The sequence below is a fragment of the Xenopus laevis genome, chromosome 9_10S, assembly GCF_017654675.1.
Source record: "Xenopus laevis strain J_2021 chromosome 9_10S, Xenopus_laevis_v10.1, whole genome shotgun sequence".
Classification (NCBI taxonomy): domain Eukaryota; kingdom Metazoa; phylum Chordata; class Amphibia; order Anura; family Pipidae; genus Xenopus; species Xenopus laevis.
In genome coordinates this window covers 38881164-38906236 of record NC_054388.1, presented here as the reverse complement: position 1 = coordinate 38906236, position 25073 = coordinate 38881164, and the positions used below count along the sequence as shown (strand labels likewise).

At 43.0% G+C, this 25073-nt stretch overlaps 2 protein-coding genes across 14 annotated transcripts; one reads left to right on the top strand and one right to left on the bottom strand.

The window, feature by feature from the left end:
- Positions 1 to 15903, bottom strand: tmem104.S (transmembrane protein 104 S homeolog). 7 transcript variants are annotated; one of them, XM_041579143.1, is made up of 13 exons: positions 15765 to 15903; positions 11520 to 11628; positions 10872 to 11281; positions 8760 to 8875; positions 7408 to 7496; positions 6694 to 6815; positions 6198 to 6279; positions 6022 to 6109; positions 5857 to 5937; positions 5116 to 5215; positions 4592 to 4694; positions 3871 to 3964; positions 1 to 1354 (listed from the first exon to the last, which is right to left on the bottom strand). In XM_041579143.1, exons 5-13 carry the CDS (start codon positions 7450 to 7452, stop codon positions 594 to 596), a joined length of 1476 nt encoding a protein of 491 aa, XP_041435077.1. In that variant the 5' UTR covers positions 7453 to 7496; positions 8760 to 8875; positions 10872 to 11281; positions 11520 to 11628; positions 15765 to 15903; the 3' UTR covers positions 1 to 593. The 7 variants fall into 7 exon arrangements, with proteins under 7 accessions (XP_041435077.1, XP_018093979.1, XP_018093978.1 ...); XM_018238490.2 differs by lacking the exon at positions 10872 to 11281 and adding an exon at positions 8051 to 8235; XM_018238489.2 differs by lacking the exon at positions 10872 to 11281 and adding an exon at positions 8051 to 8165.
- Positions 15848 to 24704, top strand: nat9.S (N-acetyltransferase 9 (GCN5-related, putative) S homeolog). 7 transcript variants are annotated; one of them, XR_005964798.1, is made up of 8 exons: positions 15848 to 15963; positions 18972 to 19093; positions 20265 to 20374; positions 20462 to 20599; positions 21142 to 21201; positions 21287 to 21381; positions 21459 to 22864; positions 24366 to 24704. XR_005964798.1 is itself a non-coding variant. In XM_018238496.2 (8 exons), exons 2-7 carry the CDS (start codon positions 19017 to 19019, stop codon positions 21600 to 21602), a joined length of 624 nt encoding a protein of 207 aa, XP_018093985.1. In that variant the 5' UTR covers positions 15848 to 15963; positions 18972 to 19016; the 3' UTR covers positions 21603 to 21619; positions 24366 to 24704. The 7 variants fall into 7 exon arrangements, 5 of the variants coding, with proteins under 5 accessions (XP_018093985.1, XP_018093982.1, XP_041435079.1 ...); XM_018238496.2 differs by having other exon boundaries at positions 21459 to 21619; XM_018238493.2 differs by having other exon boundaries at positions 21459 to 21619; positions 22361 to 24704.
- Positions 24705 to 25073: the final 369 nt, after the last annotated feature.

Sequence of the window (25073 nt, the reverse complement as noted above, 5' to 3'; positions counted from 1 at the left end):
TTTGGAGACACAGATCTTCAATGCTAAAGGGCTGTGGTTGCCATGGGCTGGTACAGAAGCCCAAAACATAATGTTCAACATTTCTGCCCTACTTCTTCAGTTAGGCTTTAGTTCCCCTTTAAGCAGTCCCTACATATGATGTTGTTATAGTACAACAACACCTGGAAGGCCTGAAGTTGCCCAAGCCTGTATTAAGCTAACCCTTAGCCATAAGCTTGGCCACAGCAAATGCAGTGCGAATCCCTTATGGAAGCCACAACCAGGCCCCATTTCCCCCCCGAGAACCTCGGGAAAACAGTGGAAACTCAGGGGGCATATCCTGGTGGTCCTGTGAGTATTTAAGGAAAGGCACAGAGAAAAAGAGAGAGGCATCTCTGGAGGGGAATAGGACAGTATTTGTTACACACAGTTTGTCGGCTCTCCAGATATGAGTTAAAATGTTAAATAAGGGAGTGATAGCAGCAAAGTTACACTTATTGAGGGGCCTGCCCCATGACTGGAGAGACCACATTAGTAGATGCCCTTATCCAACTCCTGTGTCCAGCACAGGCCAAACCCTTGATTGTGCATGGGGGATAAAAGTCTCTTTTTGATTACAGTGAGCCATCCGTTAGGATGATATTGGCTGTGACATAGATGAAACATGTAAGTGCCCAGCACAGCACAAACCACACCCAGCCCACCTGTCTGAATGGGGAAATGTGCTTATTGGTGAGTCCAGGACCGTATACCAAAGCATTGTCTTTCCGGCTGCAAAAGACAAGGAAGGCTGGGATGACGTATTGGATGCCATTCCCTGCATAAGCACCTGTGATACTAACCAGGATTTCCAAGTGGTTGGTACAAAAGGCCACAATTATAGGGGGTACCAGTGTAATGAGGGGAAAGACTACACGGTCAACCAGCCACGGGTATGTTCCCCCATCTCGGTGGAAGAGAGTTTTCCAGTTATTACGCAGCGTCACAGCAATGATGGGGAAGTTGGTGCTGATGGTGAAGACTGGAAAGAGTCCAAGGAAGTAGCCAATAACTTGGGGGACAAAGGGGCTGCAGCCGCCGAAGTTAAGGGTGTACATATCCATGATGGCCCCAGAGCTGAAGCAAAATATGGCTGTGAAGCACAGCAGGCTGTAGAAGGCTAGCACCAGGAAATAGTCCAGAAGGACGAGTCCAGTCAGGTGCTTCTTTTTGGATACAGGGGTGATCAGAGAAGGCAGGGAATGCTGGCACATAAAGGAGTACACACAGACCCCAAACAGGTTCCTGATCCCTGATACTTGCGCTAGTGGGGGATGGCCGGCCCCTTCCCCTTTACCAATCCGAACCAGAGCAATTACAATCATGATAATAAATGCTGAAACAGACAGGAGATGAAATAGTTAATACATTCACAGTACTCCCATCATACCTCAGAACTTCACTGAAACTCAGCCCTTTTTCTACTGGCTAGACAGAAAGGGAATAAAACCATTAAGCCTGACAGAGCGGAGATTCTAGCTATCGTTATAACAGAGCATTCGGTCTTAGTAGCACAGATCCTATCTGATACCCATTGTAAGCAGCAGTCCTGCCTTGCTTTATGGCTGAGATTCTAGCTATCTTTAAAACAGAGCATTCTGTCATAGTAGCACAAATTCTGATACCCATTGTACAAAGCAGTCCTGTTCTGTCAGGGATTTATGCATTGTATTATATTTGGGGACCCAAGATTTTGTGCACTGGCCGGTGTCCCTTTCTTGACTCACTCAGGCCCTGCATATTCCATCACACATGGGAGAGCAAGAATTAAACATTTGTCGCCACGATTTATGGCATGGCCAGAGAGGAGAACAAGTGGCAGTAAAGCAGTGAAAACCCATTACTCGGCCCATAAATCATTGGGGAAAAGAGGCCTGTGACACTTCATCTGTTCCCATAACCATGATACAAGGACAGAACCCTTGCTCTCTTACATACATAGGGGAACAAGACACCCATTACTGCTCCTTCTACATGCACAGGTATGTCAAACTCTTGGCCTTTAAAGTCTCATAAAATTCAGTTCCCAGCATGCCTCTTGGGCATTGGTGTGGTATATGTGAATAGTCTAGGGAGATATTCTGAGGATGTGGGGTAGCTACAAGTTACACAGAACATTCCTGCACTCCCATGAAGTTGGGAAACCAATATTTCCATGGGGTGTAAATATAGAGGAGGCAGACCCTGCATTCACTGCACTGACTAGAGCAGTTTAAATATATGTTTATAAAAAAATGTCTTTACTCAAAGTTTCTCTGGGCCTTGAAATAATCTTATAGTGGGGCCAAGCATCTTCTAGTTTTGTCACTGGCTGATAAAGAAGGTGCTACACTGTTGTACCTACTTGTGACAAACCCCTCCAGCCATCTAAGAGGATGGGAAAAATCTCAAGCCTATCATAAGTTTGCACTACCCCTTAGCCCACCGCAGACAGCTGCACACTTGCCAAAGACTGTTGCTGAAAATGTGGAGGGGATTCAAGCGTCCCTTCAGGAACAGTCCCCCAGAATCATGCCCATAACCCTCCAAATGGCTAGCGTGATGGGTATTCTAAACAAGCGACTGCACATTGGTATCAGAAGTCCATTAAAAAATGAGAGAGTGCCATTTCCCTGCAACTGCTAACTTGTGCTAGTGCTCCAGCGTAAGTCTTAGCAAAGATTTTGTTCAGGGAACAAAGTGTCCCGTTTGGAACATCATATTTAAATGTTTCAATCTGTATGAAAGATGCATGACCTTGCTAATAAATGTGTCTTTTTCTGATATAAACATATCCATCAGGACCCTCCTTCCTTCCATCCCCCTTAATATTTTAGTTGCATTCCTTGGTACGTTTGCCAGCTGCATTATATCATTTTTTTATGAACTGGATGCCGGCTGAGGATTTTAATCTTCTTCCGCCTGCAGGGTTTAAACGTGGATCCGATGCCAAAAAATAGATTAATATAGGGGGGAAGGAAAGGGATCAGACAGGGACTTCTGACAAGCCTTTACCCCGGGAGAACAAAGAGGATGAAGCTCATTAATTACATTTTAGGGCCGTGCTACTCGTGATGGAATTTGACAGAGCCTTGGGGATGCCATGCAGTTCCTTATGTAAGAATAGCTGTTTATCGGTGCCTAAGTGCCGTTTAGTGCTAAGGGGATAAGTAAAGTCAGATTAGGAAGACAGGACTGTCTTGGGGAGCCTCAATTATTCATCCCTAAGCTGGCCATAGACGCAAAGATCCGATTGTACGAATTCGAGGATTCGTGCGATTTTCGGAACGTGTGTGGAGAGTCCAGACATATTTCGTCCGGCGGAGATCGGCCGTTTAGTCGATCGGACAGGTTAAAAAAAAAAAAAAGATTTCTGTCAGCTGCTGATAATATCTCTGCATGTATTGCCGATTGTACGATTTTCATGGGAGACTGTCATTAGCTTTTGTCGGATATAACTTTCATACGATTGCTGTCAGGGGCAGAACATCGGCTGATCTGTTTTTTTTACTGTTTTATTTGATCGGAATGGTTAGTAGCAGGTCGGGAGATGGGGGAAGTCCGATCGTTCAAAGATTTGAACGATTGGATCTTTGCATCTATGGCCAGCTTTACAGTGAAATATATTGGTACTAAATAACAAATATTAAAAAGCTCTGGCCCAATTATGTTTACAATCTAAACTGCCTACCACCCACATGCTAAGGTCAGTTTTATCAGAAACCAATGAACCTACCCATAGAATTCTGGATCAAGCAGTCATAGGAAAACCTCACAAACACAAGGAAAACAAACAGAATCAACGCAGTTAGTGGCCCAAGACCCTAGAGCTGTGATGCCACATACAGTCAGACACATTTAAATTACACTTACCGATCCACCTCATGAGCGAGGTCAGGATCTGGAGGTATTTTGTCTTCTGCACGTTGAAAAAAGTAAAGGGGCCAAGAAGCAATGTGAAGACGGCCTGGGGGCAGAAAAGTAGAACATTCACATCTGCAGCTGCTATTATTTAGTAAAATGCTAACGCCACCTCCTCTGATTACATTACTATGGTCAGTGAAACTGTTCAACCCTTTGGGCACATAATTCAGTCCAGAAGAAGACATTGCTATTGACTTGATGGATGAGGTACAGGTACCTTTTAAATTACTCCACGCCCGCCCACCCCATTGGAACTGCACCGACATCAGAACAATGATGATACAAAAATAATCTAGCATTCTGAAATTGCTTTTTAACCATCATGCTGGGAATGAATTTCCTTGGCGGTGTCCAAATAAGGGGATGAGGGCAATGTCTAAGCACAGTCACCAATTAACGAGGCTAATTGACGAGTGGAAAAGGGCAGTGAGGATAATTTTGTTTGCAAAATTGACATTGTGCAGAACACTTATCAGACCATCTTGGTTTTCTGCTCCCAAAATCATTTTTATTGTTCCTTGGTCCTGTCCTGCTTCATGGCTGAGATTCTAGCTATATTTATAACAGAGAATTCAGTCACAGTGGCACAGATTCTATCTGATTGTAAGCAACCGTTTGGTCATACTTTATGGCTGTAATTTAAATTGACAAGATATCTAGCTCATCTCACCAAATAGATCCTGTAGGCATCAATGCGTCGGACAGGTCCCCAGCATGGATCAGTGTCATTCCGTTCTTCTGCCTGGGCTGAGCAAGACCCATTTGCAGAGAAACTGGAAGAGACAAACATTAGGTTCACTTCCTAAATAAGTATTTCTCAATTTACTGTGCAGCATGAATCATTATATAAAAAATAAATTCATTCACCAATGGTTCATGGTACTTATTCATTCATAAATTAGAAGTAAAAATGATCAATGAATTAACTACTAATCCAATGACTTGTTTGATCATGGAAATTAAATTACAAATGAATTAATAAAGAGAAGGACATAAATTCCCACCATTCCAATGATCCCCACTGTTCAATTAATTAGCAAGACCCATTTGCAGAGAAGCTGGAAGAGAAACATTATGTTCACTTCCGCCATGTTCCGTCCTGCTCCAGGATACCAATAATGAAAGGACCTGTGGAACATGTGATCAAGGTTGGTAAGAAAGCCAGTAGTTTTCTATGCCCAAGATATCACTTACCACGTAACCTGCACCAGAGACAGAGGTACAGCCGTTGCATATATAGCCAGATCCCCATACAGATATATAATGATGCAAAAATAAAACAGGTTGACTCCAACTGCAAATTAAGGAGACACGTTAGAAAGCATTGGTGCGTATCATGAGATCAACCAAAGAATGGCTCTTCAAATCATAAACATTATACTGAAATCTGCTATGCAGACAAAACATAAAAGCATAGCTTGGAGACTATGAAGAAGAAAGCATAGGGACAAATAACAAAATATTTTCTGACTTTATTAATAGTTTAAGAGCTCCACCTAGTGGAAAAGTTGCCAATTATATAAAAGAAGCCACTGTTAATGTAGGATATAGACAGGTATGGGACCCATTATGCAGAAAACCGTTATCCAGAAAGCTCCGAATTACAGAAAGGTTATCTCCCATAAACTCAGTTTTATTCACATTTTGAATTTTTTTTTCCTTTTTCTCTGTAATAATAAAACAGTACCTTGTACTTGATCCAAACTAAGATATAATTAATCCTTATTGGAAGCAAAACCAGCCTATCGGGTTTGATTAAGATTTACATGATTTTCTAGTAGACTTAAGGTATGAAGATCTAAATTACAGAAAGATCTGTTATCCGGAAAACCCCAGGTTCCGAGCATTCTGCATAACAGGTCCTATACCTGTACTAAGCAAATCCTACCACATATCAGGCCATTAGTGTACTGATATTGAGTGCAATTGATATACCTTTATTAAAGAACAAAGATGCCATCTGGCCCATTTCCACACGCTCCACAATCTCAAAAGGGTCAGATAAGCCACGACGTTCTGAAATTCCAAGAAATCATGTTACACATTGGGGTAGACAGGGCTGTGTGGCTATGCCCAGTCTCTCATGTGCCAGATACTCACGCACTGAGAGGATAGGCTGGGTCTCAGATCTGTTGTACCCTCTGGAAGAGGAAACTTCATTATCAGAGCTTTCTGATGAGTCAGGATCCTGAGGGAAAAAAGGGACAGGTCACTGCAAGTCCATGTCCAGATGCCCTAGGTTTGGGAAGGTCATTACAAGGCAATGTATGACTCACCTCCTCCTTTTCCCATCTCTTCCATCGCAGCTGAGCATTGGCAGCGGCCATTGCTTCCACGACAAAAGTGGTTGTCATATAGCTAGGAATAAGGGGTATTATGTCATTGTCAATAGCAGGCAAGTAAATAAGGGGTTAAAAGTGAATTGTGTTGAGTACTCATACTGGTAATACCATTTCTCTGGGTGTAAATTTTGAAATCTGAAGGCAACAGCTATTAGCTTTACACTGCTGTCAGCATGCTTAAAGTGGTTGTTTACCTTTAAGTGAACTTTTATGTTATATGTATGTATATGTATGTTATAGAAGGTCTTATTCTAAGCAGCATTTCAATTGGTTTAAATTTTTTAAATTATTCTTTTTCTTCTGCCTATTTCCAGTTGTCTGATTGTCCGAGTCCTGTATGTAGCCCTTACATATGATTTGCAAGTGCTGGGCTGTTTAACCCTGTATTACCCAGATATCACATTGAACTGTGCTTACAACTTTCACTCACCTCATAAATGCAAGAAAGATAATAAGGATTAGGCTAACCAGCCAGCCAGCATTGGCAAAGGCTTTTGGCATGGTGAGGGCACCGGTGCCAACTATAAGGTTGAACATATACACCAGGCCGACCTGCAAAGGAGATAAGGGATATGAATATGAGATAATAGGACACAAGGACACTAGCACTGCCACATGGGATTGGGTTGATATTAATGAGTATGCAAATAAGATACTGCAGAAAGGAGGTAAGGGTCACTGTGGTTTTCTGGGGCTGCTAATTGCTGCATATAATGTGTCCCCACAGGGGACATGTGTCGTCACATGACGTTTATACTTCCTGCTACTCCTGCTGACTCGCCAAAAACAAGAGGGCTGACAATATGGATGTGTCATAAGGGTTAAACATCCTTTTTTACTTTGTCAGCATTTCCCCTTGCATGCATAGCTAATGTGGCAAAGCTTGTGCAACAGGAAAGAGCTGTATGGATGGAATGCTAATGACACGATACAGTAATGCGGGAATAAGAAGGGCTGAAATGGAAACATTAAACCTGCGGGCTGCCCTGTCATTAATTCTGGGTAACGGCAGGATACATGTTCAGTGTTTATTTGGTGCATGATATACTGTATATCTGATCTGAGCCCTGACTGGTCATCTGTATTCCTGACTCAGGAGAGAAAGAAAGGCTGCTGCTTATATGCTGGGCGGGTAGGTACTTACAAATGGAGAGTAGAGGTCCCCTGTTTCTGTTATTTCTCCTGCCATGACTGCTGGTGGCGTGGAACTGAAGAATTTTGAAATTCAAAAATCTGGAGGTAATAAACAGTACGTAAATTAAAAAGCAACATGAAACCACAAATCTGGACTTAACCTGTGTGCATTAGCTCATTATTAATGCCTAGTGCTTAGGTCATAACAAGCTGCCTGCAGTGCTTACTAGTATCCACCACTTTCTGTTACTCCACTTTATACCAGAGGTTTTACTTTGCCCAGTTGTATTAGCTCTAACAAATCTACTCATCCTCCCTACTGCCTGAAGTGGGCAGAAACAACTAGACTGCTGTGCATGCCTATTCTAACAGCAGTTGCATACACACACACACAGACACCCAAACCCCAGTAGTGTTACTTTAAAACAAATGTCTCTGCAAGGGTTAAAGGACAATGACCATAAGCCAATGGCAGGCTTCTCTGCGATAAAGAATATAGAACAACAGGGGCCCTCACTTTTTCTAATGGCAGGATCCGTACAAAAATGATATGTAATTATTTAGTGCCAAGGCTGCAGAGGAATCAAGGGGACTGTAATTTAACAACCTCTGGGGAGAGAAGAAAGTTTATAAATGTCATAATACTTCCATACACAGTTTTGGGCTGGGTGTCCTAGGGCCCACAAGTGAGTCCGATGTTGAGAACCTCCTTTCACGACAATCTGATGTTGACACTGCTAAATGTAAAAGCCGTCATATACTGTATATCTATGGTGAAAACAAGAAACTGATAATGGGCATTGTCCTTGGCTTGGGCCCACCAGCAGGTCCTGTGGGACTTTAATAAACAGAAAACATCTGTAAACAAACAAGAACCAATGGTCCAACTAATAACATGTACATTCAAATTTCCCCCATGCAGGACATCCACAATATAAATCATATGCAGTTGGTCTTATTTGACCTTTCAATATGAGCATTGGCTATAAAAAGTACATTTTATATTTAACTATAGCCCTTGGGGGTTATAGTTCCCTTTAAATCTGCTCTATACAGTCAAGTGAGAAGTATAATTGGGGTTTGGATCAAACCATTTCTGGGCTTTCTCTATAATACTGGAATGAGTTCAGGCACCTGAATTAAACAGAGACTGGTGGCTCTGCTCCTATCCAACTGACTGGCAGGCTGAGGGTCAAATGCTACAAAAATATTTCCTTACTCAGGTTAGAGATTGACAATAACCCCTATAAAGTTGCTATTGCTTATTAGTAGGGTCTGGCTCATTGATAAAATTAATGAGAAAAATCTAATGCTGGAATTCTGTACTAGAGAGGGACGGAGATAAAAGAAAATGCTACTCACCGCCTCTCCTGTCCTTAGAATCCTTATCAGACACACTCCTTGGGTTAGCAGGGTACAGTCACTTTGTCTCACACATAATCCCAGCCGACAGAAAGTCCTCAGGAGGAGCTTCTAATCTAGAAAGAACAAATACACAGACATGATCAGGAGAGGGGAACTGAGTTCTGCACTCCCAGCAATTAAAAAAGTTTTATTTCCACGTTTGTGGTCAGCACTATTTTACGGAGGCTTTTTTTTTTTTAAAGCAGGATCTAACAGATACACTCACGGCAGACCCATTTTTGGGTGTATTTATGGAGTAGTTATCCTTTAAATTAACTTTCAGTATGTTTTTTCTTTTTTTAAATATTTGGCTTGGCCAGGCTGTCACTGAAATTGACTCCATGTTACTGTGTCCAGGCCAAAGCAGTAGCTCCAGAAAAAAAAAAAAAACACATATGAGAGGAGAGGTGGTTTCTCAGGCTGCTTTAATACGCAGGCTGGAAAATAGCCCAGTGTGGCATTAACCATTAGTTTTTTGCTCAGCAGCTTTCTCGTTTGAAAATTCAGCAGATATCTGTTGCTAGGGTTCATTTAACCATAGCAACTAGGCAGTGGTCCCTAGGAAGTAGGATACTCCCTGCTGAGTAATAAAGTCTCGACAGGCCAAAGACACAGAAGTATGAGGGTACAGTGTGCACAAAAAATGTAATTCACAAGTCAGGGCTGCCAAGTTGCTTGCTTTAGCAGAGGTAGACTAGAATTATAACATATACAGAGAAAGCTTTTGCCTTATGCCAAAAAAACTGAAACAATACTATCAAACACACACGATCCGCCACTTTTTTTCTTTACATCAAATACTGCATCAGACTGAAACTGCTCTGCAGACCCAACCATTAAGGAAGCATTTCATATTCTTTTATGACTGATTCTCCCAATTAATCTCTCTGCCATTCTCTTAAAGAGTTCCAGGAAGCAGTCGGGCCTCTGGAGCGGCATTGTCCTGCAAATTAGATTGGGAGCCTTTTTGCCCATGGTTTTGTTGTTTTGAATCTGGGAGTCATTTGTCTGCTGCTGCCATTTGCAGTCTCCCTCCTGCTGTAATTAATGGCCTGCTGTAAAAATCCCAGTGCTTCTGAACGCTAACAAACTGGCTTTTCATAAGGATCCCAGGGGAGATTTAATTTCAATAGAATGTCATACTCGATGCACCATAAAGCCCCTTTATTGTAAATCACATCACCTAGTGTCATCCATAAGCCTCTACTCCAGCGGAAATCTCACCTGCCTGGCAGGTACAAATGGCGCTGAACAAAATATTGAACACGTCAACGTTTTTCTCAGTAAATATATTTCTAATATATTGACATGAAATTTACACCAGATGTCGATAACAACTCAAGTAATCCACACATACAAAGAACTCAAAGCAAATAAGTGCATAAAGTAAAGGGATACTGTCATGGCAAAAAAAAACATTTTTTTCAAAATGAATCAGTTAATAGTGCTGCTCCAGCAGAATTCTGCACTGAAATCCATTTCTCAAAAGAGCAAACAGATTTTTTTATATTCAATTTTGAAATCTGACATGGGGCTAGACATATTGTCAATTTCCCAGCTGCCCCAAGTCATGTGACTTGTGCTCTCTTTACTGCTGTACTGCAAGTTGGAGTGATATCACCCCCTCCCTTTCCCCCCCCCCCAGTAGCCAAACAAAAGAACAATGGGAAGGTAACCAGATAGCAGCTCCCTAACACAAGATAACAGCTGCCTGGTAGATCTAATATCTAACTCAATAGTGAAAACTCATGTCTCACTGAGACACATTCAGTTACATTGAGAAGGAAAAACAGCAGTCTGCCAGAAAGCATTTCTCTCCTAAAGTGCAGGCACAAGTCACATGACCAGGGGCAGCCGGGAAATTGACAAAATGTGTAGCCCCATGTCAGATTTCAAAATTGAATATAAAAAAATCTGTTTGCTCTTTTGAGAAATGGATTTCAGTGCAGAATTCTGCTGGAGCAGCGCTATTAACTGATTCATTTTGGAAAAAAAATTTTTTCCCATGACAGTATCCCTTTAAATTATGTGTAGTAAAGTGAAATTAAACAGGGAATTAAACACACTTACTGAAATGTATTTAATACTTTGTTGGTAATGACAGCTTCAAAAAACCTCCTGTCTAGAGAAACTAGTCACATGCATTGTTCAGGTGTGATTTTGGCCCATTCTTCCATACTAACTGTCTTCAAATCTTAAAGGTTCTGGGGCCTCTTCTTTGAACTCTGATGTTCAGTTCTTTGCATTAATCTACAATTGGATTTAAGTTGGATGATTGAATGTGGCATTGTAGCAGCTTTATTTTCTTCCACTGAAACCAACTGAGAGTTTCCTTGTTTGTGAGTTTGGGATCATTGTCTTTCTGAAATGTCCACCCTCGTTTCATCTTCAGCAGCCTGGTAGATGGTAGCAGATTCTTATCAAGAATGTCCCGGTACATTTCCAGCAATATTCTGGAGACTGTCTCGCCACCCACCCTTCTAAAGAAAAAAAAAAAAGTGTTTTGGAAGCCTAAACCCACTGCTCTACACATTACTAGTGCCCAGGCAGGAGGAGGTTTCACCATCATTATAGGAACGGGTTCCTTGCTTTAAGGGCAACCAGTGTAGAGCATACCAAGTCAAAGAATGTGGTGAATGATTAGTTGGGTAGGCTCTAATGGGTTGGCTGCATTTTATAGATATAACTAGGATTTGTTTTAAAAATTGAATTTTATACCTATTAACTGGTTGTAGATGGCCTCTTTGGGGTGTTTAATTGCCTTCTTCTCTATCAATGTGTTGATAGGTCTGAGTGTAGAACTTGAGTGTAGAATCAGCTCTTTAGGCTATTGAGACACATTCCAATATTAGAAAAGGTGAAACATAAACAAATAAGATTATCAGTAAAAAAAAACAAAAAAACCCATAAATGCTGATAAGCTGCATTACTGCAGGCTGGTGGTGACCCTGTAGATCAACAGCAGGAAAGAAACAAATACAGCTGCTGCACACACAGAGTGGGCAAAAGTCCACTGTATTAAACACACCATTAGGGCAGAGACACACAGTCAGATTCAAGGAGATTAGTCGCCCAGTGACAAATCTCCTCTTCTTCGGGGTGACTAATCTTGCCGAACTACCCTCCTGTCGGCTAGAATGTAAATTACCGGCAGGATGGCACTCAGAGTGCTTCGTTTTCCGAAGTCCCCCTCAAGTTGCCTGACAAGGAAACTTCGGGCGACTTCGGAAAACAAAGCACTCCGAGTGCCATTCCACCGGCGATTTACATTGTAGCCGGCAGGAAGGCAGTTTGGGGAGATTAGTCACCCCTAACAAGAGGAGATGTCACTGGGCGACTAATCTCCCCAAATCTAACATGTGTCTCTGCCCTTATGGGTATTGTTCTTGGGCCCTGCCACCACCCTGGGCCCAAGGCAAAATGTTAGTGCGGTGTACTAGCCTAGCCCACAAGTCCCAACATTTGAAAAATGAAAAGAGGGACAAAAAGAGCTGACGTGCAGCATGGCTAAATGTTTGACCATGCCCATTTTATGACCACACTCCCTTATTACCATGTCCAAATTTTAATTTGACAGATTATTAAGTTTGAACACATATCTGGGAGTTTTAGGGTCATTTTTTATGTGTTATAACAGTTTTGCTAATGAAGGTGAAATTGCCCTATAAGCTATGAATGCAGTTTCCCCAAGAGACCTGCTTAAATAGTTACCATTGTATCTTTGCATATCCCAGTGCAGGTGCAGCGTGTTCCATGTTCTCTGCCAAAAAGCTTTTTATGTTAATTACGTTTCAGAAACTTTGTTTTTTTTTCTGGTGTCAGTGCAGGAGATCAAATAGAAACTCCAAGACTTTATAATAAACAACCGGGAATGTGGGATGAGTTGTCAAAATCAGGACTGTCACGCAGAAAACAGCTGGGAGGTATGTCCTAGCCTACCCACTAGTGATGCCCCGTACATCCATGGCCTAGCACCCATACATTATGCCAATTCAGAGACGCACATTCCAACATGAAGAAAGAGAGAAAGGGGCTAGTATTGTGCTGATCTAATACAGCACCTCTGTATAATAATTATGGGGTGCTAAGCCATTCCTATCTTGCTCATCTATAAAGCACCCCTGTATAATGATACTGGAGTGCAAAGCCATTGCCATCCTAGAGCTGTAGTCCATTATAAAAATGCTTTAAAATCCTGTGTTGCTCTGAGAAAGCTGCTGATAATATTAAAGGTATTTTTAAACATAAAGGCTTTTTAAACATAAAGATTTTCAGTCTGGCGCTGTTCTGCAAACAAAGGTTGTGCTCTACTAATTCAAACAAACTAATGGGGTTCTACCTGGAGTTTTTAAATTGCCTTAAATGATACTGTTAGCACAAAGCAATCCAGTAGGGCAGATTATACATAGGATGCCAGGCAGCAGTAAAGATTATATACAAGGTGCCAGACAGTAGGAGGGGTATACACAGGGTGCTGGTCAGTAGGACAGGCTATACACAGGGTGCCAGATTATACAATGGGTGCCAGCCAGTAGGACAGGTTATAAACAGGCTCCCATGCAATAGTCCAGGTTATACACAGGGTGCCAGACTGTAGGACTAGTTATACACAGGGTGCCAGACAGGAATACTCGTTATACACAGGGTGCCAGACAGTAGGACTAGTTATACAATGGGTGCCAGACAGTAGGACTAGTTATACACAGGGTGCCAGACAGGAATACTCGTTATACACAGGGTGCCAGACAGTAGGGCTAGTTATACACAGGGTGCCAGACAGGAATACTCGTTATACACAGGGTGCCAGACAGTAGGGCTAGTTATACACAGGGTGCCAGACAGTAGGGCTAGTTATACACAGGGTGCCAGACAGTAGGACTAGTTATACACAGGGTGCCAGACAGTAGGACAGGTTATACAATGGGTGCCAGACTGTAGGACTAGTTATACACAGGGTGCCAGACAGGAATACTCGTTATACACAGGGTGCCAGACAGTAGGACTAGTTATACAATGGGTGCCAGACAGTAGGACTAGTTATACACAGGGTGCCAGACAGGAATACTCGTTATACACAGGGTGCCAGACAGTAGGGCTAGTTATACACAGGGTGCCAGACAGGAATACTCGTTATACACAGGGTGCCAGACAGTAGGACTAGTTATACACAGGGTGCCAGACAGGAATACTCGTTATACACAGGGTGCCAGACAGTAGGGCTAGTTATACACAGGGTGCCAGACAGTAGGACAGGTTATACACAGGGTGCCAGACAGTAGGACAGGTTATACACAGGGTGCCAGACAGGAATACTCGTTATACACAGGGTGCCAGACAGTAGGGCTAGTTATACACAGGGTGCCAGACAGTAGGACAGGTTATACACAGGGTGCCAGACAGTAGGACAGGTTATACACAGGGTGCCACACAGTAGGTCAGGTTATACACAGGGTGCCAGACAGTAGGACTAGTTATACACAGGGTGCCAGACAGGAATACTCGTTATAAACAGGGTGCCAGACAGTAGGACTAGTTATACACTGGGTGCCAGACAGTAAGACAGGTTATACACTGGGTGACAGACAGGAATACTCGTTATACACAGGGTGACAGACAGTAGGACTAGTTATACACAGGGTGCCAGACAGTAGGACAGGTTATACACAGGGTGCCAGACAGTAGGACAGGTTATACACAGGGTGCCAGACAGTAGGACAGGTTATACACAGGGTGCCACACAGTAGGTCAGGTTATACACAGGGTGCCAGACAGTAGGACTAGTTATACACAGGGTGCCAGACAGGAATACTCGTTATAAACAGGGTGCCAGACAGTAGGACTAGTTATACACTGGGTGCCAGACAGTAAGACAGGTTATACACTGGGTGACAGACAGGAATACTCGTTATACACAGGGTGACAGACAGTAGGACTAGTTATACACAGGGTGCCAGACAGTAGGACAGGTTATACACAGGGTGCCAGACAGTAGGACAGGTTATACACAGGGTGCCAGACAGGAATATTCGTTATAAACAGGGTGCCAGACAGTAGGACTATTTATACACAGGGTGCCAGACAGTAGGACAGGTTATACACAGGGTGCCAGACAGTAGGACTAGTTATACACAGGGTGCCAGACAGTAGGACTAGTTATACACAGGGTGCCAGACAGGAATACTCGTTATAAACAGGGTGCCAGACAGTAGGACTATTTATACACAGGGTGCCAGACAGTAGGACAGGTTATACACAGGGTGCCAGACAGTAGGACTAGTTATACACAGGGTGCCAGACAGTAGGACTAGTTATACACAGGGTGCCAGACAGGAATACTCGTTATGAACAGGGTGCCAGACAGTAGGACTAGTTATACACTGGGTGCCAGACAGTAAGACTAGTTATACACAGGGTGCCAGACAGTAAGACTAGTTATACACAGGGTGCCAGACAGTAGGACAGGTTATACACAGGGTGCCAGACAGTAGGACTAGTTATACACAGGGTGCCAGACAGTAGGACTAGTTATACACAGGGTGCCAGACAGGAATACTCGTTATAAACAGGGTGCCAGACAGTAGGACTAGTTATACACAGGGTGCCAGACAGTAAGACAGGTTATACACTGGGTGACAGACAGGAATACTCGTTATACACAGGGTGACAGACAGTAGGACAGGTTATACACTGGATGACAGAGAGTAGGACAGGTTATATAGAGGGTGCCAGACAGTAGGACAGGTTATACACTGGGTGCCAGACAGAATGACAGGTTATACACAGGGTGTTTATATACAAGGGGTCAATCCATAGTGACAGACAGAAGTAGGGAAAGAAATAACCACAAGCTCAGTAGTCAGAGCGAACACTCGTATAACTCAGTTTATGTCCCGTATACAGCCACCCCTGCTCCCCCATGGCAACCCATCCCCATATTTTGTCACCCGGGTTGCCCATAGTTACCATCGTTCCCCTCGAGAGTTCCGGGAGTTCTAGAATCACGTGCAGCTGTCGGGTCACATGCCTAACCAACCAGTTCCCGGCTATCGAACAACAACAACCAACAGCACCGCAAAGGCTTTCGGGCGCGTCACTTGGGCGTGGGTTAAAGGGAGTCACGTGCAAGAGAACGCAAGTAGGGCGGAAGTTGTTACAGAGCCAGGTAAGCGGAAGATTTGCCATAGCCAGCGTGGTTACAATCGGTCATTTCCTGAACGTACACTTTTTAATTCCGTCTCTCAGTGAGCACTACCGATATTATTTGTCTTAATCTTTACTTGTATCCCCTTATTTTACCTCTGCTTAAAACAATGAACATTATGACAGGGATTCCTGCTATTGAATACTCTCACCATCATCATCTCACCCCCCTTACTATTTAACACATTGGTGGCAGGGTCCTGTTGAGTATTAAAATAATACATTGGTAGCTAGGGCTTGGCTTTAAAAAAACACATTGGTCTTCTGTAGAACTGAACTTGTGGCTTCTGGACTTCAAGTTCGGCTGTTTTCGTGACTTTGGGTCTTTCCGTGGCTTCAGGACTTCCAAGTTCGGCTCTTTCCGTTACTTCGGCTATTTTCAGGACTTCGCCGATGCCAAGGGTTGACCGTGTATTTCAAAAACTGCAGCACAACCGGGCCCCTGGTTTAGGCCCAGTACACATGTGCCTCTTGATTGCGGCCCTGGCTACACTACAACTTCCATAAATAAGAGGCTGAGTGCAGCGACTACAAGTGAAGCCCAATAAGGGCTGTGTGTAGTAACATGCCAGACGACACCAGTCTTGAGTGGTTTTGCGGAAACAATAGGCTGCTGGAAAAGGCAATGAAATCAGTCTGGGGGTTTCTTGTTTGTAAGGAATGGGCTGGCTGCTCGGGGAGGTGGTGAGACCAGTCTGGTCTGTTGGAAAACAATAAGCTGCTAGAGAGGAGGGAACATCCGAAAGTTGGCCAGATCTCGATTGGATGGGTCTAAAAATCCCGTCGGATCGCGGCCGCATCTGTTTGTTGATGCAGTCCCGCAATCCGACAGCCCCGTAGGATCGGATCGTTTGGCCACCTCAAGGTGGGCATATCGGGGAGAGATCCGCCCGTTTGGCGACATCGCCAAACGAGCGGATCTCTCCATGTATGGGCCACCTTTTAGAGTGCTAGTAAACAAGGGGGCCCGTCTATTTCAAAAACTGCAGCACAGCCGAGCCCCATTCAGGCCCGGTATACTTGTGCCCAGCTGATGGCGGCGCTGGCTACACTAAAACTTTCATAATTCTTTAATATAAGCAATATAGATCTTGTGACCCAAGCTAAAGCTAAGGTTGCCACCTGGCCGATATTTTAGCCAGTAAAATACCTGCCAAGGCTGGGCTGGTATTACAAATTTACCGGCAATGCTGCCTTCTGGCCAATCACGCGTTCTGGCTCTGCCCCTTTACATTATGACCCGCCCCCTTTTGCATCATGGCCCGCCCCTTTGTTCCTGCCCCCCCACACCAGCAAATTTTATTAAAAGGTGGCAACCCTAACTAAGTAATGCAAAGCACAGATTGAAAGTGCAGGGTAGTTTATCTCACTGTTTGTGCTTTTCCTGTATTGTAAAATGCCTTTACTGTAATGCTACATAAAGATATACATTCATACAAATGATATTAACATACATACTTGTTACAATTATGTAATGACAGTATTTCTTTAACAATGAACACTCACCCACCCTAGAGCCACAAAGAACCAGCATTTGCTTGTGGCTTGTTGTTCTGTTTGATACATGGATGTTCTAGGGACAGAGCCAGAACTAAGTGCAGGCAGCAGAGACGTGTCTATTTTGGTGCACTAGGTACATCACGCTTCTGATGCCTTCTATGACTCCACTTTTGGGGTACATCCAGAAGCAACACTGTCATGGGCAGAGGTTAAGATGGTGGCTTTGGTGGTAAACAAGCTTGTGGTGCTTACATATATTTCATGGAGGTTTGTACAGTACCACATCAGGGCTTTGTATGTGTTTCACAGAGCCCATTCCAGATGTGCCATATATTTGGCTTCCAAGCATATAGGTGAGGCGTTCTGAAAATGGCCTTATAGAAACTTTAACAGTTTAAGTTCTCTGTGGTGAGGTCACTGGTCATCTTCCCAGTAAAAAGTAGAATCCAGAGTTGGAAAAATTCCCATTAATTCTTATTTACACCAATGCCATTTGGCACTGCCTCGATCTGTCAGTTTCTCTGGTGAACCTTAGCAGGACCAGTCCGATACTGGCAGAATCTGAAATTGCTCCCACGCCAGTAAAGAAAAAAAAAAAAGGCCTATATGTTCCCACAGTGGCAGAACAGGCCTTGCTATGCTTTCTATTTATCCAGGCCAAAAGGCTAATTGCTTTCAAGTGGAAATCTGGAAACTCCCCTAAGAAAAAACAGTGGCTACAACTAGTCAATAGCTCAGTATCATTGTGCCATACTGTACATGCGAAGAGGGTGCCCAAAGAAATTTGACAAGGTTTGGTCCCCATGGCAGAACACATGCCATCATTGATGATTCAAGACCAACTAGACTCACGGAATTCTCCCACGCCCTAACTTTACTCCGCTTTCTCACCCCCCTACTACCCCCCCCTCCCAGTTTCCCAAAGGGCACACAATAATCAGAATTGGTTGGGTAATTCGCTTATTGGTTAAGCATGGCACTCAGTTGTCCCTTTACAGACACATGATTGAAGGTTTACATTTACACAACCTTGTACTGAATGTTTATACACAACCTTGTACTGAATGAACATTTGATGCCAATAATATGCGGTAAACTGAGCACAATGTCAGCTTCTTGTTCTAATGTTATGGTTTTTAATGGTTAAGCAAAACTAAATAAATAACAAATGTGAAAAAATATGCCTATTTGTAAGGCAACTCTGTTGTCATTAACACCATCTGTCTATAAGTATCTATATTCTAGCTCAGACACTAATCATCAACATATTCTGATCCAAAAAGTATTATTCTATTCTTGTTAAACTATTCTTGCACTTTGCTGATAACCCATTGTGTCTGTGTCCTCGATTGGAACCCTGCTACCCTGCAGCTTTAACAGCATGAAATTCTAGTGAGTTTTCCTTTGTTTTTTCCACTTTCATTTTTTAGCCACATTGACTTGCCAACACATTCTTATGTTTCTGTGCAGCTAAGATTTGGGTTTATTGTGACGGCTCATCTGGGTTGCGGGACCATGCGTGAGAATGAGAACACTGTACTAAGAGGTCAGCGAGTGCTGTTGGTACCATATGAACGTCACCATGTCCCCAGGTATGTAAAAAATTATTTTCTTAGATGTGTTTTCAAATCTACAGTCAATGCCTCACTGAGCAATGTAAACATAAAAAGAATGTAAGCTCTGCAGAAACTAGGATATATAAGAACGAATGATAATTGATATTATGGAGTGCTGGTGTTTATAAAGATTTACTGGAGCTCACATGGGTGTATGACTGTATTAAGTGCTAACAGTCTTCTAACATTCATTAATCATCAATGTCCTAATGTCTGGATAGTTCTGGGACTACAGGCATTTTTAGTCTGCCATTCCACATATCATTGATTTTGGGTGATACTGTTTTTATCAATTTAGTACCCCCTGAGCTAGGGTTGCCACCTTTCCTACATTCGGAATTCAGGCAGAGGGCGGTACCTGTGATGTCAGAGGCGTCGCCAGTGATGTAAAGGGAGACCAGTGATGCGAAGAGGGGGGCCTATGATGCGAAGGGGTGGGCTTGTGACCTGGCAGCCCGTGATTGGCCACAATGTCCAGGAAGCAGGTAACAGGCTTGCCCAGTTTTCAGACTTCTGAAAACCGGGCAGGTATTTTCGAAACCGGACAGCAGGTGTGGCAACCCTACCCTGAGCACTGTCACCTCCAGTCTGTTTCTATTAGGGATGCACCGAATCCAGGATTCGGTTTGGGATTCGGCCAGGATTTGGCCTTTTTCAGAAGGATTTGGATTCAGCCAAATCCTTCTGCCTGGCCGAACCGAATCCTAATTTGCATATGCAAATTAGAGGCAGGGAGGGAAATTGTCTGACTTTTTGTCACAAAACAAGGAAGCAAAAATGTTTTTCCCTTCCCACCCTTTCGCAAAGGATTCGGGGGTTCGGCTGAATCCAGAATAGTGGATTCGGTGCATCCCTAGTTTTTATACATGCAGTATATATATATGTGTGTGTGCAATCCAGTTAATGGGCATGGGGTCTATCTCCAATTTGTTCCTGACCTGAAGCTGACACACAGCACAGTGCCACTGTGTTAAACATTATTATGATACCCCCTCTGCCCCAAGCTTTGTACACAGATGTGCTGGAAGCCACAGAGAATTTGGAATATTGCATATTCTATGCTACACCCTTAATACATATATTTGTATATTATATCACCATTCTCAACATTCCTCATAGAGTTCTCTCACTATAAATGTTCTTCCAGGTACCATGAATGGATGAAGTCGGAGGAGCTACAGAAGCTGACTGCATCTGAACCTCTGACGTTAGAGCAGGAATATGGCATGCAGCAGAGCTGGAGAGAGGATGCTGATAGTGAGTTTCTTATCGTGGTAGAAAAGACCTTCATCACCTTAGACTCTGCAGCGGGGATTTTAATGGCTTTTCTCTTCTTGTTGACAGAATGCACTTTCATTATACTTGATGCGGTACTGTGGGACCAAGGTTGCCCTGAGCACCACTGCATGGTGGGAGATGTAAATCTTTTCCTTACTGAACCTGACAACCAAGCGTCAGCAGAGATTGAAGTTATGATTGCAGGTCTGCCCATTCCCAATGCTTTTACACTTGACTCTTTCTTTTCCTCCTTGTATATATATGTGTGTGTATCTATGAAAATCTCAGTGCGACAGTCAACCTGCTCTTCTGTTTCCAATCACCTGCTGAAGACTCAGAGTTGTGTGTTTAAGCTTTGGGGATGTTCTTTGACCTGTATGAGCTAAATGTCTGGCATAGATCAAAGGGCACCCTGCCAGCAAGGGTGCAACTGAAAGAACAAATACACGAAAATGGGAATGAACCGCAAATAGTTTCAAAACATCATACACATACTAAAAGTTATAGTTACCATTCCCTTTATTAGGTTATATCTGTATAATGAGACTTTCCATTTTCTGCTGTTTTCATGTAATTTCTTCATTGGACATTTATTTGGTGACTCTGCTAGTAGATCCTTATATCACTTTCTGTATCTCTTCCTTTCACCATTTCATCCAGTTGCATTCTGTCCTTTATCCTCAGTCTCTGCTGTTTGTCCGAATTCTTCCACATTAAAGCTATAACTCTCTTTTTTTCTATTCCAGAGCCTAGCTTCCGTGGCAGAGGACTTGGTGAAGAATCTGTGCGGCTGATGTTATCTTATGGTGAGGTCTGGTATGTTGCCGCATTGCACATGTATGTCATTGCTCAGTATCCTGCATGGCTCTGATGTCACCTCTCTGTTTTCAGGTATCACTGTTTTGGGGATTACTATTTTTGAAGCTAAAATTGGGCAAGAAAATCTTGCAAGCATTCGGCTGTTCAAAAAATTGCACTTCCAGGAGGTAAGAGGTGTTTTCAGACACATCTACCCACATATCCCACATCAGACCCCTTTCATTTTAATTTGCTTTGTTTCTAGGCGTCAGTGAGTGAGGTATTCCAAGAAGTGACACTGCGCTGGGAGGTGACAGAGCAAGAGAGACACTGGCTAACTGAAGCCACTCCTTTCCAAATGGCGACATATAGTGAGATCAAACAGAGCATTACTGACAGAAAGAGCTGACCATCCTTGTGGAAAAGGTTCATTGCACTTATGTATCTCCTTGTCTCTCACAGTCCCAGGCTCTATGTTTGCGGGTCTATGGGTCTGTGTGGGTCTTCCATAAGTTTCCTGCCCCTGGAACTCTCTTCACTGTTTGGTCTCCAAGTGTTCCCTCTGACTCCTTTGTTCTGGAGGCTTTGTGCAGGCGTGCCCTACACATACGGTCAGCACTATCGGGGGCTGGCCTTATACTTACATTATAAATCAAAACCTTTGATTTCATCCAAGTTAGAGCCAACTGACAAAGTACTATAGGTGCGAGAAAGCTGAAGGTGCTTGCTGGCAGAAGTACTAGGTTGCTCTGTCTTTGAAGGCTTGCTAGACCCCACTGTTCTGTGCCACTCTTCCAGCCTTTGTTCCAGAGCACACACTTCCTCTAAGGCTGTGGTCACTTTATCTAGCTGTCCAAAAGATCAGTGACTACTATGGGAAAACGCTCCACAGCTAGACCTTGAGAAAGCACAGGATGGGGACTGGTTGAGGGCACTTTAGGAAATACAGAGGCAGAGCGGGTGAAAAGGTGATTTGCAGGAGAGGACAGGAGAGTCTAGCATTGTTGGAAGATATGGAGCAAGCAGATTTTAACCCATCAAATCTCACAGTGTGTTGATACTGTGGGAAGAAGAAGCATAGTCATTGAGTGTTTTTTACCTAGTAATTCATGTGTGTGTAATAGTGTAATTAACTAATTCCATGTTTTCTTTACATTATATGTATAGAATGTTTGCCACAGTGTTTTGTCCCTCACCTCTTTGGTTTTGATGAGTCCCAACAAGAGTTTGAATCTTTTTCACCAATCATCTCATAATCCTGTGGCTTCAAGACTGGACGGTAACTTTCCACTCAAACTTTCCGAGGTCCACTCAGCACTGCTGCACACAAGACCCCCCTGCATACAGCAAGCAGACAGAACCCATCCCAACACAGAAGCCTAGAGCTGGAGAATTTTGCAGGACAGACCCTTTTCCCAGCACAGAGCATAGAAGCGTGTTGCAGGGGATGTGAAGAGATGGACATATAACACAGGAGAACTAAGGAACAGGAACAACAGTGACTCCAAATCATTCCACCAAATCTATTACCATATCTCAGTTCCTTTGAACTTACCACACATGCTGTCTGTGAGAGCAAGAATGACAAGACTGGATCCCAAAAGTTCCGACTTTACATCCTGAAAAGTCTTGCCAAATATTGCCCACTGCAGTACAAAACACAATTGTCTGGTAAGCTGCAAACAGAGGCAGAGAGTACGACTTCAGATCTGCTCACTCTTCCCTCTAAAGGAATCATTTTCCATTTTATTATTTAATTGATCTCATATTAAAGGAAAAGGAAAGTAGTTGGTATCTGGGGGAAGGGGCAATTTGTCATTTGCCACTAGTGAATTTCTGTTCTGTCCACCACCATCTCCCATAATCAAAAAAACATTACATGACCCTATCATGCAGAGGGTTTCAAAAGTGAAATCCAAAAATGTTTCTTTCTTCATATCAAATAAACCTCTACTCTCTCACCTTTAACATTCCCAAAAGAAGCAAGGTGGCAACAAGTGCTACCTCTGCCTGTGTCAGGATTGCCACTGTGTGAAAGCTCTTGGTTGTTCCCGGTATTGTTGCAGCAGCTGTTTGCTCAGAGAAATTCAAAGTTTGGGGAATAAGCTGCACTCAGTTTGACATTTGGTCAAGGCTTGAAGCTCCAGAAAGAGGAAGCGGAGAGCAGCAAAGAGCATGGATATCTAGGAAGAGATGGGTGCTGTTATAGTAGAAGCAGATATGGATAGCGATGGGCGAACGGTGAAAAATCTGTCAAAAGGCACCAGCATCTCCTTTTTGACGCCGGCGTCCGCTTTTTGGACGCTGGCACACATTTGCCAGCGAATTTTCGCGGCCGTTTCGCAAATTTATTCGCCGGCGCAAATTCGCGACTGGCGAATAAATTCACCCATCACTAGATATGGATGCTAAGAGAGAAGTATTAGCAATGCACAGGATTACATCTTACTTACGCCAGTATGAAGGGCAGGCTCAGGCCAGCTCTCATTTCTTGAAGGCAGAATGTTAGGACGGAGAGGGAGGAGACAGCACAGCCATGGAATGAGAGGGAAACTTGCAGGCGGGTTGACATGTGAAGCTGAACATCTCTGTGGTACGGAGTCATCTCCACAGACAGAGAGCTGGGATTGTGAGTGCACAAGCGCCATAGATAAGCTTAGTGATGTCACTTCTGAATCATCATTATTATTATTGTCACATGACTGTGTGTGACAGTATAGATTTAAACAAATGTGTAACTTAATGGAGAATTAAAGTTATAATAAGTTAAATAAGTATGTTATGTGTTTACTCATGTACCCTTTATCTAAAATTGTATTTTCTTCGAAGACCAGAAACCATACAGTGTGACAAATATGCAATAATAATTAATCTATCATTCCTCGGCAGAATACACTTCATTAAAATGATCCTCTTCCCTAAACTTCTATACCCAATACAGATGTTACCATACTATATTAAACCAACCGATCAAAAACGTTTAAACCAAATATTTCGAACCTTCGTATGGAACAGGAAACGCCCACGAATTAGTCTCTTTAAACTACAACAACCTAAAACTTTAGGCGGTCTCAATTTCCCCAACATTAAGGCCTACAATGAAGCGGCACTCCTTCGATATGCAGGAGACTGGATTCTTTTTTTTTTTAAAGTTTTTATTTTTGCATTTTAGATTAACACAAAACAGCGAATTAAAGAGAAGAAAGCAGGAAAAGAAAGAAGGAAGAAGAAGTGGAGCAGGGAGAGGAGAAGGATGTTCATACAGTTATACATCACATGTCAAAGTTGATTATGTTGAATGACAATAGTCGTATTGTTCTCGTCATGAAATGATACCCAAGTGCCCCAAACTGCATCAAACTTCTGCGGGCAACCTCTGGCAAGATATGTCAGTTTTTGGTTAGACAATGAGTTATTTATAAGACTTCGCCAGAAGTTTAGCGATGGTGGGCCAGTAGCCTTCCAGTTTAGGAGAATGGCTTTCTTTGCGTAATAAAGAAGTTGAAGATAACACAGTCTAATGTGGTTATTGATGTCCATGTCCTCTTCAACTCCAAGAAGGCATATCAGGGGCGATAGTATTCTTGGTAAATCAAGGACATCAGATATATAGTGTACAACAGTTCTCCAAAATGACTGGATTAGTGGGCAGTGCCAAAACACATGCATGTAGGAACCAATTTCTTGTTCACACTTAATACAAATATCAGATGTCTGGGGGAATATTTTCGAGAGTCTATATGGGGTAAGGTACACCCGATTGAGGAATTTTATTTGAATATACCTGTCGGAGACTGGATTCTTAATAGAGATCTATATACCACGCTTTCCTTAGACCAATATCACACTGATAACCACTCCTTGAATTATTTACTACATA

Coding starts and splice junctions, on each gene's coding strand:
- tmem104.S (XM_041579143.1), bottom strand. CDS start 7,452: ATGGCAGGAGAAATAACAGAAACAGGGGACCTCTACTCTCCATTT. Junction 6,280..6,693: donor ATCTTTCTTGCATTTATGAG/GTGAGTGAAAGT, acceptor CCTTATTCCTAG/CTATATGACAACCACTTTTG. Junction 5,216..5,856: donor ATCTTTGTTCTTTAATAAAG/GTATATCAATTG, acceptor CTTAATTTGCAG/TTGGAGTCAACCTGTTTTAT.
- nat9.S (XM_018238496.2), top strand. CDS start 19,017: ATGCGTGAGAATGAGAACACTGTACTAAGAGGTCAGCGAGTGCTGTTG. Junction 20,375..20,461: donor CTGGAGAGAGGATGCTGATA/GTGAGTTTCTTA, acceptor TCTTGTTGACAG/AATGCACTTTCATTATACTT. Junction 21,202..21,286: donor GCGGCTGATGTTATCTTATG/GTGAGGTCTGGT, acceptor CTCTGTTTTCAG/GTATCACTGTTTTGGGGATT.